This window comes from Suricata suricatta, chromosome 4 (genome assembly GCF_006229205.1).
Source record: "Suricata suricatta isolate VVHF042 chromosome 4, meerkat_22Aug2017_6uvM2_HiC, whole genome shotgun sequence".
In the NCBI taxonomy this organism is placed as follows: Eukaryota; Metazoa; Chordata; class Mammalia; order Carnivora; family Herpestidae; genus Suricata; species Suricata suricatta.
This window is the reverse complement of record NC_043703.1, coordinates 158,749,342-158,762,721: the sequence shown is the minus strand read 5'-3', so window position 1 is coordinate 158,762,721 and position 13,380 is coordinate 158,749,342. Positions and strand designations below refer to the sequence as shown.

The window sequence follows — 13,380 nt, the reverse complement described above, 5'->3', positions numbered from 1 at the left end:
TGTTTATACAGGAAACCTCTCTGGATCTGGGAAGTTTGAGGAGGAAGTGAAAACTTCTTACACCCTTCATAGTCTGCTTTCTAAACAGGTGTATGTATTTCCTTTTTTAAAATATTTGGGGGGGGGGTGCGCCTGGGCGGCTTAGTTGGTTGAGCATCTGACGTCAGCTCAGGTCATCATCTTGCAGTTCATGAGTTCTAGCCCCATGTTGTCGGGCTCTGTGCTGACAGCTCAGACCCTGGATCCTGCTTTAGATGCTGCGTCTCCCTCTCTCTCTGCCCCTCCCCCACTCGTCCCGTCTCTCAAAATTAAAACATTAAAAAAATTATTTTTAATATTTGTGAGGAAAGGCCTAACCTATGAATATAGAATGATTCAGTCCATTTATATTCTCTCAGTGTTTGTTCTGATATTAGTAAAGCTCCCTAAAAAGACTTTAGAAAGAGGCCTGCGATTATCTAACAGATTTATATCTGAAAAACACAAGAGAAAGTAAAATTACTGCCCAATTTATGCTACAATGTAAGAGGAATCCAATCTATCAATTTATGCTGCAACGTAAAAGGAGTTCAATATGCACAGAGCACTGAATTCTACATCCAGCTTACCACTAGGCTGTGGGGTCCTGAACAAATCCTTTACCTCTAAACTTTAGTATCTTCACATATAAAATAAAGACAATATTTAGTACACAGCTGATGGTTCTAAAGTAGCACAAAATATTTAAGGTATTATAAATCATTCCATTAATCAAAATCCTTTCTTAGAATCCATCCCATAAACACTATTACCCTCATTAATACCTTTGGAATACCCATTTGCTGGTTTTTAATAATCATCACTATGAATTTTAGAATAAGCAGTGTTGAGAATCATAACTGACTATAATTATATCAATGACAAATCTTTAAAATCTTTAAAACTTCTCATGACCTCAGTAAACACCCTTGGTTTTCTACTTTTGGCAAATGAAGTCCCGCGTTGCCCCAGTATTTTTCCATAAATAATTCAAATTACCTTTTCAAGGCTGAAAAAGTTAGTAGTGTTTCTAAATGCGTTGAGGCTTGTAGATCCCGTTTTCTTACTGAGTGCTGCTGGATACTGGACAAAGAGAGGATATCGTAGTCTGAGAGTAAAGAATCAAGCTTTTCTGAAATAAAGGTAAAAAGGTTATTAACATCTAAACTTACTCATCAACTGTACCATCACTAAAATGACAAGTTCTGACAACAAACTCTTTCTGACGCGCTGTGAAGTGCTAAGCACAACCTATGAAGCATTTTTACCAAAATAATAATAATTAAAAGGCAAAAAATACAAACTGAACCTGAATTTAATCAAAACCTAACTTCCAGTTTTTAAGACATAAAGGGATTAGATTGCCTAATTAACTAACAACCTTGGGAAGCAATCAGCCACACCCAGAATGTCAGAATTCCTACAGAACAAATGACCCAATTTCTTTGTGAAATAAACGGCGTGGGAAAGAAGGGAGGTGGAGACCTACAGTCCTCCCTTATCTGAGGCTTCCAGTTCCGAGACTGAGACTTCAGTTGCCCGTGGCCAGCTGCCGTCCGGAAGCAGACGATCCTCCTGACCTGCCCCCAGAAGGTCACCACACAGCAGCCTGACAACTAGGTCAAAAGGCCTGCATCGTTCACCTTAGTGCAACTTAACGTGCATGCAGCTTCTCTCTCCTCTCACCACAAGAAGGGTAAGTTCAGTAAAATAAGACTCTAGGAGGGGTGCCCGACTGGCTCAGGTGGGAGATCAGGCGACTCGATCTTGAAGGTGTGAGTTAAAGCCCCAGGCTGGGCATAGAGCTTACTTTAAAAAAAATAATAAATTTTAATTAAAAAGCTAAAGATTTTGGGAGAGACCACATTCACCTAACTTTTATTATGGTATAATGTTATAATTGTTCTATTTTATTATGACTGTTGTTAATCTCTTACTCTGCCTAATTTATAAATGAAACTTCATGATAAGTAAGTCATACAGGAAAAAATCACAATATATCACAGGGCTTGGTACTATGCACAGTTTCAGGCATCCACTGGAGGGGTCTTGGAATGTATCTCCCACAGATAAAGTGAACAAGACAAGAATACGACAAGCAAGCCAATGTGTGAGCCTTTTTTTTTTTTTTAAGATTTTATTTTTAAGTAATCTCTCCACCCAATGTGGGGCTTAACCTCACAACCCCAAGATCAAGAGTCACATGCTCTACCGACTGAGCCAGCCCAGGCACCCTGACATTTTTGTATCCTAAGTCAAACAAATCAATGTGGAAAGATACTTATGATAATTAGGGAAATCTGAACATGAGTTCATATTCGTACTAGCTAATAACTGATATCTCAAAGAGTATCATGTTATACACCAGCTAACTTCTAAATTAAAGGCATTTCTGCCTTGTCGGCTTAGTATTTCTAAGATGATGGTGCCCAGCTCAACCTGACCACTGCTAACCAAGGCTGTATCAATTCCTTAGCAATTGACATGTAGTACGAAAGAGCAACAAACGTATTAAGGGCCTGAGCAAACCGAAAGTAAATCTTCTACAGAAAAATTACATATTCCTAATTAAAGAGCAATAAACAGGCAATATCCCCGTCACTGCTGCCTTCAACAGACGCAGCAGAATGCTCAATCCACTGGACATGTGGAAGTAGAAGTGATATGACCAAACTATTCTCTGGGGGGGGAGAAAAAAGCCAACGTTAATTATTTTACCAGACTGATTTGGAACCCAAGAAAAGCAAATATGCAATGCGGTACAGAGCAAGAGTAAACACTATAAAGTATATGATACCCAAGTAAGTCACTTTTCATCATCAGCTCTGCTACTTCTTCCAAAATCAGGAAAAGTTTTGGAAGACCATTTTGGTGACTGAAGTCTGTAGGAGTTGTCTAAAAATATCTGAGCTGATGTTTTCCTTTTCTCTCAACAAATATCACTACAGAAGCAATGGTATTCAAAATCATTCCACTGGACTTAGAATGTCCTTAAAATACAACACCAGGAGCTTAAAATATATTGCTAGTGAGGTTAAATATGCCCACAAAACCACTTTGAAAAGAATTGATCTAAAACTCTTCCCTCTTCCCCTAAATATCCTCAACCAATTCATTAACTGGTTCAGTCACCAATTCATTAATTCACTGTTATGTGCCAGACACTAGTCTAAGTACTGAAACAGCACTAAATAAAGCAAAGTCCTTGTCTACCGCAGTACTCATTTTAGTGTGGGAGAGACACACAGTGCACAGTGTATGTCAATCCTGTGGGCGGGCATTAAAGCAGGACAGCAAAGACAGGCAGTAGGCAGGGCCAGCTGAAGAAGAGGGGTCAAAGAAGGAAAGATGCTTCACTGTTAAATAAGGCAAACCTGAAGAAAACAAGAGGTAAGCATGCTGTTACGTGATGAGAGTAAATTTCTTTTCTTTTCTTTTTAAGTGGGTGCCATGCCCAGCATGGAGCTCAAACTCACGACCCCGACATCAAGAGTCGCAAGCTCTAACAACTGACCCAGCCTGACGTCCCGAGAGTAAATTTCATCAAAGTCCATTCAAGGCTCTAACTCAAGATAAGACTAAATAAAGTGGCAGCGAAGTCCAGATTTTGGGGTACCACTGATTTTCCATCACCAAAATTTCCTTTAAAATTTGATCCACAGAAAAGCTGTTTTAAATGGCATCAATCACTTTTATTCCAATAGATGGCTGTTGGTGATTTAGCGTTGTTCATTATAATATTTAGTAGTACCAATGAAACCTTCAAGAAACTAACCATTTATTTAAAAATTTTTATTTTTTTTAAGTAGGCTCCACCCTCAACGTGGGGCTCAAACTCATGACCCTAAGATCCAGAATCACATGCTCTACCAACTGAGCCAGTCAGATGCCCCTATTCAACAGTTTTCGACTATGTGCTTCCTACAAGACACTTTCCTGGGTGTTTTATTAAATTATCTACACAACATACCTGGCGTAGCATCCCCATTTACAGATGAAGAAACAGACTCAAGGAGAATAATATCACAAGGCTAATGCAGCACAGAACCAAGCTGTGAACTGTGACTTGTCTGGCTGAAAACCGCACACTTTATTGATGTCAAACTTGTGAAACTCCTGAAAAGTAGCCTAGCTCTTCTTGGACCTTCTACCTCTTAGCCCCCTACTTTGTGATGTCAACCAAAAACGACCTTGTCTCCCTATGAATTCTGTAGCCCTTTGTTTATAACTTTTTTCCAGCACTTCTGTGTTACATTTGTCTTATCTCCTAGATTGTAAAACAGCCAAAAGGGAGCTGGGTTTTATTACTCACAGTATTCTTACTTCACTACACCCAGCATAGAACCTTGCAAAAAAACAGCACCGCTGTGTGCACTAATTGCACAAATGCTCAATGCCGAGATGCTGATACAATCCTTTACAGTTCTTCAACTTCCTTGGTACAGGCTGGTACATGAATTCAGTTTCATTTAAGATCATAATCACTCCTACTGGCTGCGAAACTTAGCCTCAATACTATAGTGTTATTGTCAATAAGGTGGGCCAGTTGTTCTCAAAGTGTGGTCCGCACACCAGCAGCACCACCTAGGAACTTGTTAAAAAGGCCAGTTTTCAGGCCTCTTCTCAGTCCTACTCAGAAATCCCTGGGTTGAGGCCCAGCGATCTGTTTAACATGCCTTCCAGGTGAAGCTGATGCACTCAGGTTTGAGAACCCCTGAGCTACGCTCAAGGAAGTAGCTCAAAGTGAAGATAAAGCTTTAGGCACAAAGACGGTCCTTGTTCAGCCTTCCATTAATTTTAACAACAAAAATCAGAAACAAGGTAAATTAATAAACTGAGACACATAAATTATAGCACTTCAAAATGACAAGAAAATCTACAATCATTAAAAATGCTGATAATAGGGCGCCGGGGTGGCTCAGTCAGTTAAGCATCCGACCTCAGCTCAGGTCACGTTCTCACGGTTCCTGGGTTTGAGCCCTGCATCCGGCTCTGTGCTGCCAGCTCAGAGCCTGGAGCCTATCTTTGGATTCTGTGTCTCCCTCTCTCTCTGGCCCTCCCCTGCTAACGCTCTCTCTCTTTCTCTCTCTGTCTCAAAAATAAAATAAAAACATTAAAAAATAAATAAAATTTTTTTAAATGCTGGTAACAATAGGTTTTTAAGGACATGGGAAAGTACACTATAATATTAAATAAACGAGTAGGTTATAAAAAACTGTTCACATTGCGTGATCTTAACTATGTATAAAAATAGGCCTTGAAAGAAGAAAGAGCAGGGGAGTAACATCACTGGTTATGTTTAGGTATATTTTCCTAACACGCACCTTTAAAATGTAGCTTGCGAAAGTACCTTAAAATACCTAAGTAATGTGTTTCCGCTGTAATTTGCCGTATTGTAATTAGTAGAGATCTCACGCTGGATGCCAGGCACCACTCCCAACGAGCCGGTGAGCACGCGCCCCTCGTCCACAGAGACCCCTCACCCGCAGAGACCCCGCTCTCACCGCCCTGCACCAGCAAGAAGCCTCTCAGACACCTGGCACTCCGCCACACTTCCCCTCCAAAATTCCCACCACTGGCCATCTCAACTTTCAACAGCTTTTCCAACAGAATTTGAAAACACTTCCCAAGAGTTTATCTTTTATACATATCCAAATCTCTCAATAAACTTAAATATAAACCATTTAATTATCGTTCTTCGAACTCCACAATGGCTGCCCAGCACTCTCTACAATGAGACCATCTTCCTTGCTTTCTACAAGTTCTTCCAGCAGTCCCGTAAACAACTGAGGTTTTCCTCAATTTAGCTGGCTACAAACCCAAAATTAGAAAACAGCAGATGCAATTCAAAAGGTCAGACTAGAGTACTACCTAATTTAGGCACCGCCTACCGTCCCTCCCCCCTCTTCTCGGCGTGCCCCGGTTTCCCTCACTCGGCCTCCGCTGTCTGGGTGTCCTTACTGCTTCGGTAGCCCTTCCACCCCCACCCCACCCAGGCACACACATTTTGCACTGTTTTCCTCCCTTCCACCAGACCCCACCTACTCATTTATTCAACATTTGTTGAAAATATCCCACCTTCCAGACACTAGGGATATAATGGAGAAAAATTGATTTCTGATATAATTATGACACTGGAGGAGAGACCACCACACAAAAAGAAAGATGAGGGGCGCCTGGGTGGCTCAGTCGGTTACGCGTCCAACTGTGGCTCAGGTCATGATCTCAGGGTTGGTGGGTTCGAGTCCTGTGTTGGGCTCTGTGCTGACAGCTAGCTCGGAACCTGGAGCCTGTCTTCAGATTCTGTATCCCCCTCTCTCTGACCCTCCCCTGCTCACTCTGCCTCTCAAAAATAAAAAAAAATTTTTTAAAAAGATGATAAAGTATGTCATGTACCCAGGGAGAGGAAGTTGTGGGAAGTTCTGGAAGGACAGAGCAGGAGGATGACTCCTGCCTGGCAAGCCAAGGATGCTTTCCTAGGGAACCAGACTGAACTCAAGACCAAAAGGATGAGTCCACCAAGAGAAAGAAAGGATAGGGTTCTAAGTAGAGGGCCTAACATATATACGTTGAGGGCCATGAGAAACAGAGCAGAATACTCAAAGAAATGAAAGCAACTCACTGAGGCTGCAGTACAGAATGGCAGAGGATGGGAAGAGGGGTGAGGCTGGAGGCAGGCAGAACTCGGTCAAGGAAGGCCGTGGAACTAACTGAAGGATTCTGGACTGCAGATAAACAACAGCCATAAGAAATCTCAATGTGACTGCAGGGCGAAGAGTGGGCTACAGGAGAGGAAGACCGGAGTCTGGGAAATGGGCTAGTAAGCAGCCAAGCCCCCCAGGTTTCTGGCGTAGGTACCTGGGTAGGTAGTGGCACCACATTCACTGGGATAAACAACATGAGTAGGAGCACGTTTGGGGGAGGGGATGGTAGAAGGGGACAGCTGGATGCTGACAGCTTCTGGAGCTCCATACTGCATCTTGGTTCTTAGTTTGCAATGACACTGTTCCTTTACATAAGACTTTTCTGCATTCAGTTATCATATAGTCACAGTTATGTTAGTGATAAGTCACATAGTGATTTTAGGAGGACAAATCAATCAAATCTGTTTGTACAATTTTCAGCACTGACATGAGCAGTAAAAAGCAGCTGATACTTCATTCTTTCTCTATGTTCTCAAAGGAGGAGAAAACTGGAGCTTCAGGCTTGCAGTAAACTTGTTATCTCCATGTGGTATGAAGTGGCCTATAGATTTGATAAACCTTCCACCCCATCCTTCTTTTACACCCAAACTGTTTCATCTCTGGGATCAGCTTTTATGGCCACTGACTGATCACAATGACAACCTATACCCATATTTCCTTCATCAAGCCCGGAGCCAACATTTGTAAGATAAAACCGACTTTTAAACACTCAAGTGTTGTATGAGAAGAGTCTGGGAACATTTGCGGACTTTTTACTTAATTTCTCTTTTCTTTTTGCAGTAAACTGCATAACTTGCAAGTATAATGCAGAACCATCATAGCCCTCTGCCCACTCACCACTGTTCTGCTGGGTGGAGAACAGAGTGCCCCAAGATGACACATGAGAGTCACGCTCCTACTTCTGGTATCAGAACGGAAAAGAAAAAGGCAGGACTGCTGTATTTCGTCTGCTTGTGCAGAAGACACAGGAGACCTGATTGCTCTTCAGGACTCCCCGAATTATGCAGAAGGGAGCGGCCTGTCCAGGTTACTGCGAAGTAGGCTCTGGATGTGGGTAAACCCCTCGCTGGGACTAAAGGATGAGAAAGGGAGAGCGCTGCTCTCTGCCTGGCAGTGGACCCCAGAGTCTGGGAACTAAACACTCAGTGTTGTGGGTATACACCAGTGAGGGGTGACGGAGGATGAGCTGTCTCAATGCTTCCTTATCAAGGACTCTTCACCAGGGCCACGATTCTCCAGCAAGACCAGTCACCTGGAAACTCTGAGCCCAAATAAAAGTCAGCACAACCCAAGGGAACCTCTATGGAAACCGACGTCAGTCCATACAGCTCTGTAGCTGAAAGGGATGCAAATCCACATTAGACAACGAGACTACTTCCACAATTTCCAGCACCCCGGCCTATTCCTAAACACTGTATCCAATACTTTCTCCTCATCAAATAGATGGTAAGTAATTTTGCACTTATATTTGAAGTCCCTCTGAAAAGGAGACAGGAATATCAAGTAGGGAGTTGGATACATGAGTGTGGAGCTTCAGACAAGTGGAGGTCAGAGATACATATTTAGTAATTATTAGAATACAGTCAAATGTAAGTGAAAGGAGGGCAGCAGATGAGACTTGTCAAAGTTGACAACTCATGTAGGAAGGAAGGGAAGGGGAAGAGAAGGAAAGGGAAGGGAGGGGAGTGGAGGGGAAGAAAGAGGAGGGGAGAGGAAGGAAGGGGAGAGGAAGAATGGGGGAGGGGAGAGGAAGGAAGGGGAGAGGAAGAATGGGGGAGGGGAGGGGAAAGGAGGGGAGGGGAGAAAAGAATAGAAAAGAAAAAAAAGTGTGGGGAGGGAGACACCCATCTCCTTGGTTAATTTTAGGACTAAGTTAAGGGATATTAAAAAAAAAAAAAAAAAAAAAAAGGACTTACTTCACTTCCCTACCTCAGTAAAACTCCTCTCTACTCCGGGTCCTCCTTCCCTCTATCCATCTTTTTTCCGACTTTCTTTAAATTATACTTCTAACTGAAAACACCACCTCTCACAGATACAAAATGGTAAAGAACCCAAAAATCAACCGTGCTTAGCCTCAGAAGATATCTACACTTACTGTTTTGGGAAACTCTGCAAAGGCCAAAAGGACTTCTCCCAATGAAATACAGTTTATCTCTTTGACTAGTTCAAAGCAGACTGGTATTAAGTCTCTCTTGGAGCAGTTAGGGGGTTAAAGTGTTTCGGTTTCAAAGGAATGCAGCCTGTAAGCAAAATTAACATCAAAAGAGGAAGCCAGGGGCGCCTGGTGGCTCAGTTGGTTAAGTGTCCGACTTCAGTTCCAGTCGTGATCTCAAGGTTTGTGGGTTCAAGCCCAGCATAGGGCTCTGTGCTGACCGCTTGCTCAGAGCCTGCAGCCTGCTTCGGATTCTGTGTCTCCTCTCTCTGCCCCTTCCTGCTCACACTCTCACTCTCTCTCTCTCAAAAATAAATAAATGTAAAAATTTTTCAAAAGAAAAAAAAAAAGAGGAAGCCAGATGTGAAACTATTGAGCAAAATGGCCAATAGTGAGAAACAAGCACCGAAACGCAACGTGGAGAATCCCCACACCAATAACCTCAAGGTAAATTTCAAAATGTTTCCGATACAAACTTTCATCCCTCATCTATGACCTATATTTTTTCCCTCCACCCACTACATCCTCCTTTATTAAAAGTGACACAAAAGGAAAACACTTTTGAAATCAGAGTGAGACTTGTACACCCCAGCTGCAACTTCAACAAGATATCATCATGACTAAGTTCACATGACTCATAATTTTCCTGAATTATGCAATTCATAACAGTTCAATTGAAATCGTCTTGGGTGTACCATGGGGTATGCCAAAAGCCAGGATTCTAGATATAGTTCTATCCTTCAAAGAATGTTGTCAAATCCCTAGTCAATATTTAGTACTGAGGGACACCTCGCTGGCTCAGTCAGTAGAGCATCGACTCTTGATCTTGGGGTTGTGAGTTCGAGCATCATGTCGGGGGTAGAGTTTACTTAAAAAAAAAAAAAGTAATACTGAGGTTACAGTAACAGCTATAGGAAAATTAAGCTACCATAAGCCATCCTCTTTAACTATAAAACTATTCTTTGATCTTGACCAGTTCGATCTAAATAATGTTAAGTAAGGTTTAGTTAAGCGACTAATCACATCCTAAGTCATCAAACACACACACACACACACACACACACACACACACACACACACACAGTGTCATTCTTCAAAAGAAAGCAAGCCCACAAAGCATATATTTATCATTGTGAGAACGGGACACCTCACAAACCTGAGACTCATTTTTCCTTCCTGCTGTTTTATTTTAAAAACTAAAACATGATCTCTATGGTTCCTTTCAACTCTGCAGTCTCTGAGTGCCCCCCCCCCCCAGGAGTGTCCTTATTTTCCCTCTCACCTACCTACACCTGAAAGTCTGGGCTCGAGTACCACCTCCCACAGGGAGCTTTCGATAACCTTCCTAGGCTTGGTTCGGTGCCTCTTCATAACAATACTAGCCAAGAGGCCCTGTATCAGTCTCCCCCACGTTGTTTGGGAATTATCTGTTTGAATCTCTCTACGCCACTAATGCGAAAGCTTTTTGAAGATGAGTATTGCCTGATCTTCCTATTTCCAGTGCCACAAGTAATACCTGCACACAGCACATGCTCTTCTAACACTTGGGGAATAAATTGGTAAGTCTATGCATTTTTCTGGCACTAGTGAGAGCCACCTCACAAACAAAAAGCACACAGTCAACACACACACACACACACACACACACACACACACTTCTACGACCTGTAAATGTTGCAGAGGATTCATCTAGAAAGTAAGGTTTTCCTTCATACTCTGTGTACCCTTAGGGGCCACATGCTACTTATTTTCCACCTGTGAACAGAGCGTGTTAATAAAAGTGAAACAGGGGCGCCTGGGTGGCTCAGCTGGCTGAGTGTCTGCCTTCCGCTCAGGTCATGATCTCACAGCTCGTGGGTTTCAGTCCCGCGTCGGGCTCTGTGCTGACAGCTAGCTCAGAGCCTGGAGCCTGCTTCAGATTCTGTCTCCCTCTCTCTCTGCCCCTCCCCTGCTCACACTGTCTCTCTCTCTCAAAATAAAGACATAAAGAAAAATTTTAAATAAAAAATATAAAAGTGAAACAGCTGTGTTGCATTAGTGAAAATATAACTTTAGTATCTCAAAATACCCGCTCTTTTTATTAACATTTATCCATATGAAGTAGATCCTTACCCTATCCCTCCATTCTGACCACCCCTACCTCAAAATTTCTCTTCAGTTTGTACTGATTTATCACATCTCAGCCCCTCCTAACAAGCTCCCTTATCTTTTGTTAAAGAAAGTCACCTGGGGTGCCTGGGTGGCTCAGTTGGTTGGGCCTCCGACTTCAGCTCAGGGTGAGTTCAAGCCCCACATCAGGCTCTGTGCTGACAGCTCAGAGCCTGGAGCCTGTCTTCCTATTCTGTGTCTCCCTCTTTCTCTCTGACCCTCCCCTGCTCATGCTGTCTCCCTCTTTCTCTCAAAAATAAATAATAAAACATTTAAAAAATCTTTTAAAAAAACAACAAAAAAAAGAAACTCACCTGTAATCCATTTCAATTTGAGATAACCACAAAGCAGCTGTTCAGGTGAGGACACTCAACACCTTGAATACCCTTAGTCAACTACAACTTCTTCCCATTAAATGAAAGAACCGCCAGGTAAACTAATGCGAAGGTTTTAATGAGCTATAAAGAAAGCCCACATGGTGTCTCAGTCGTCACAACACTATACATGGAATCATGGTGGGGTTTGGGGGACCAAAACAACTATGAAAAATCAACTTTGCACACTGCGAAATCATACGAGGTTCCATATGTAATTACTACTTAAACTGTCTTACATGTCAACTCTGGGAAGGTGAAAGACCCTAGGCCACTGTAAGTTGACACAAACTTCACATCCCTTAATGTTGGTCCATCCTTAAAATCCAATCTCTTCAGAAAATCTAAATAAGAACTCTACTTTCTGGGCTCAAAACTGATCAAACTGATGATCCCTGATCATTTCTTTGTTTTAAAATGGCAAGGAAGGCATTCACGCAGCATCAAAGAGTCGACTTGGTAGGTTTAAGCGCCCCCTCCCAGCACCTCCAATAAGCTACAATTTAAGTAAGCACCTGCTTAAAAGTTCGCAAAAACCCAAGTTCAAGAGTTCTCCAGTCTCCGCCTTCCAACCAGATTACTACGTAAGTACCTCCTCCAGCAGAAATTCTAGGTCGCTTTGGAGAGTCAGGGAGAGCTGTGGGGCTCTGGGGCCCTCCTGTCCTCCTCCAAGTCCCAGCTTTAGCAGGGACACCTCAGTAGGGCAGGGACCCGGCCCACATCTCCCTCCCCAAACACGAGCCAACACCCCCTTGCTTCTCTTTCCCAAACACCCCCCAAACACAAACTCGGGAGGCAGCCCCTCCCCGGCCCCCCGTCACTGCTGGGGGTCCTTCCAGTACCCCTTTCCCATTCACAGAGACACGCCGGTCCTCCTACCTTCCCTGAACTCCGAGAGCCACACCCCCTTCCTGCACCGAAAACTTAGGGACGTGCCACCGTCCTCCAGTACCCCGCCCCCAAACACCTCAAAGGTCCTGCACCCCCGCTCTTCCCCGAAAGCAGCGCGCTCCAGGCGCCCGGCGCCTAAGCTCACTCTCCTGGGTCTTTACCGAGTCGCTGCGGGGAGCCGAAGCCCGGTCCGTCCGGAGGTCGCGGCGCCAGCACGAAAGGAACCACGCTGGTCAGGAAGAGGAGACACTGCCTCATGTTCCCGGCCCGGCCACCGGCTCCACCTCTCCGGGCAGCCTTCGCCTGACGGGGGACTCGAGACACTGCTCACATTGGGAGAGAAGGGAATCCGCCCGGCCCGGCCCCTCAAGACTCTTTCTCCTCCCGCGCCGCCTACCGGAAGACTCTAGAGCTCGGCTCGAGATCCCCGGAAGTGCAAGCACTGCTCAGAGAGGGCGGTGCAGCCCGCTTCCGGCCGCCCCCGACCCCCGCACCTCCCACAGCCGGAAGCCCGGCGCTGCGCAGCATGCCGGGAGGCCTTAGCTCGCCCCGCCCCGTGCCGGCGCCCCGCCCCCTCACCGCCCCTCCGCCCTCCCCCTCCGTCCCCCAGGGGTGCGGCCGGCGCCTGCTCGGTCGCGGCCCGAGATGGCCTGACTCGACCCATCCGGGCCTCGCCTGTGTCCCCGGGTGACCGCCATGAGCGAGGCGGGAGCTCGCTATCCGGCCGCCGCTGTCTTCTTGAGTCCCGCGTCTGGTTAGGATCCCCTTTACGCTGTGCACTCCACGGCTATAGATAGCGCCTTGCGGCCCAGAGCCGACTCTGTGGGGCGCCTGGCCCGGTGTTGGGGGGTTGAGGGGGGTTGGTGGATGACCCCACCACGAAATTGCTGGGACGCCGAATGACCCAGGAGAAGCCCTGTCCACGCGCCAGCCTCCGGGACGCAAGTGGGGTGTCCAGCCCCGCTGTTCGCGCCCAGCATACGGCTACCGACGGCCTCTGTTGTAACCAACCAGGCTTGGTGGCGGGAAATGACCGGGCCTTTTGGATGCGCGTTTTCTCTTTGGCCCCGTTGTAGGTAGAGGGTCTGCAAGT

General features: G+C 45.0%; 1 protein-coding gene across 3 annotated transcripts in view; it reads right to left on the bottom strand.

Annotated features, from left to right (window-relative positions):
* The window catches only part of ADAM17 (ADAM metallopeptidase domain 17), a 51,870-nt gene extending 39,155 nt beyond the window's left edge, over positions 1-12,715 (bottom strand). For 2 of the 3 annotated variants that reach the window (XM_029938322.1, XM_029938323.1), the window contains exons 1-2: positions 12,449-12,714; positions 1,018-1,150 (exon numbers count right to left, since the gene is read on the bottom strand). In XM_029938322.1, coding sequence (XP_029794182.1) covers positions 1,018-1,150; positions 12,449-12,545 — 230 coding nt within the window. In that variant the 5' untranslated portion in view covers positions 12,546-12,714. Of the gene's footprint in view, positions 1-1,017; positions 1,151-12,448 lie in introns of all 3 variants that reach the window. The other variant, XM_029938324.1, reaches the window with a different exon arrangement.
* Positions 12,716-13,380: the final 665 nt, after the last annotated feature.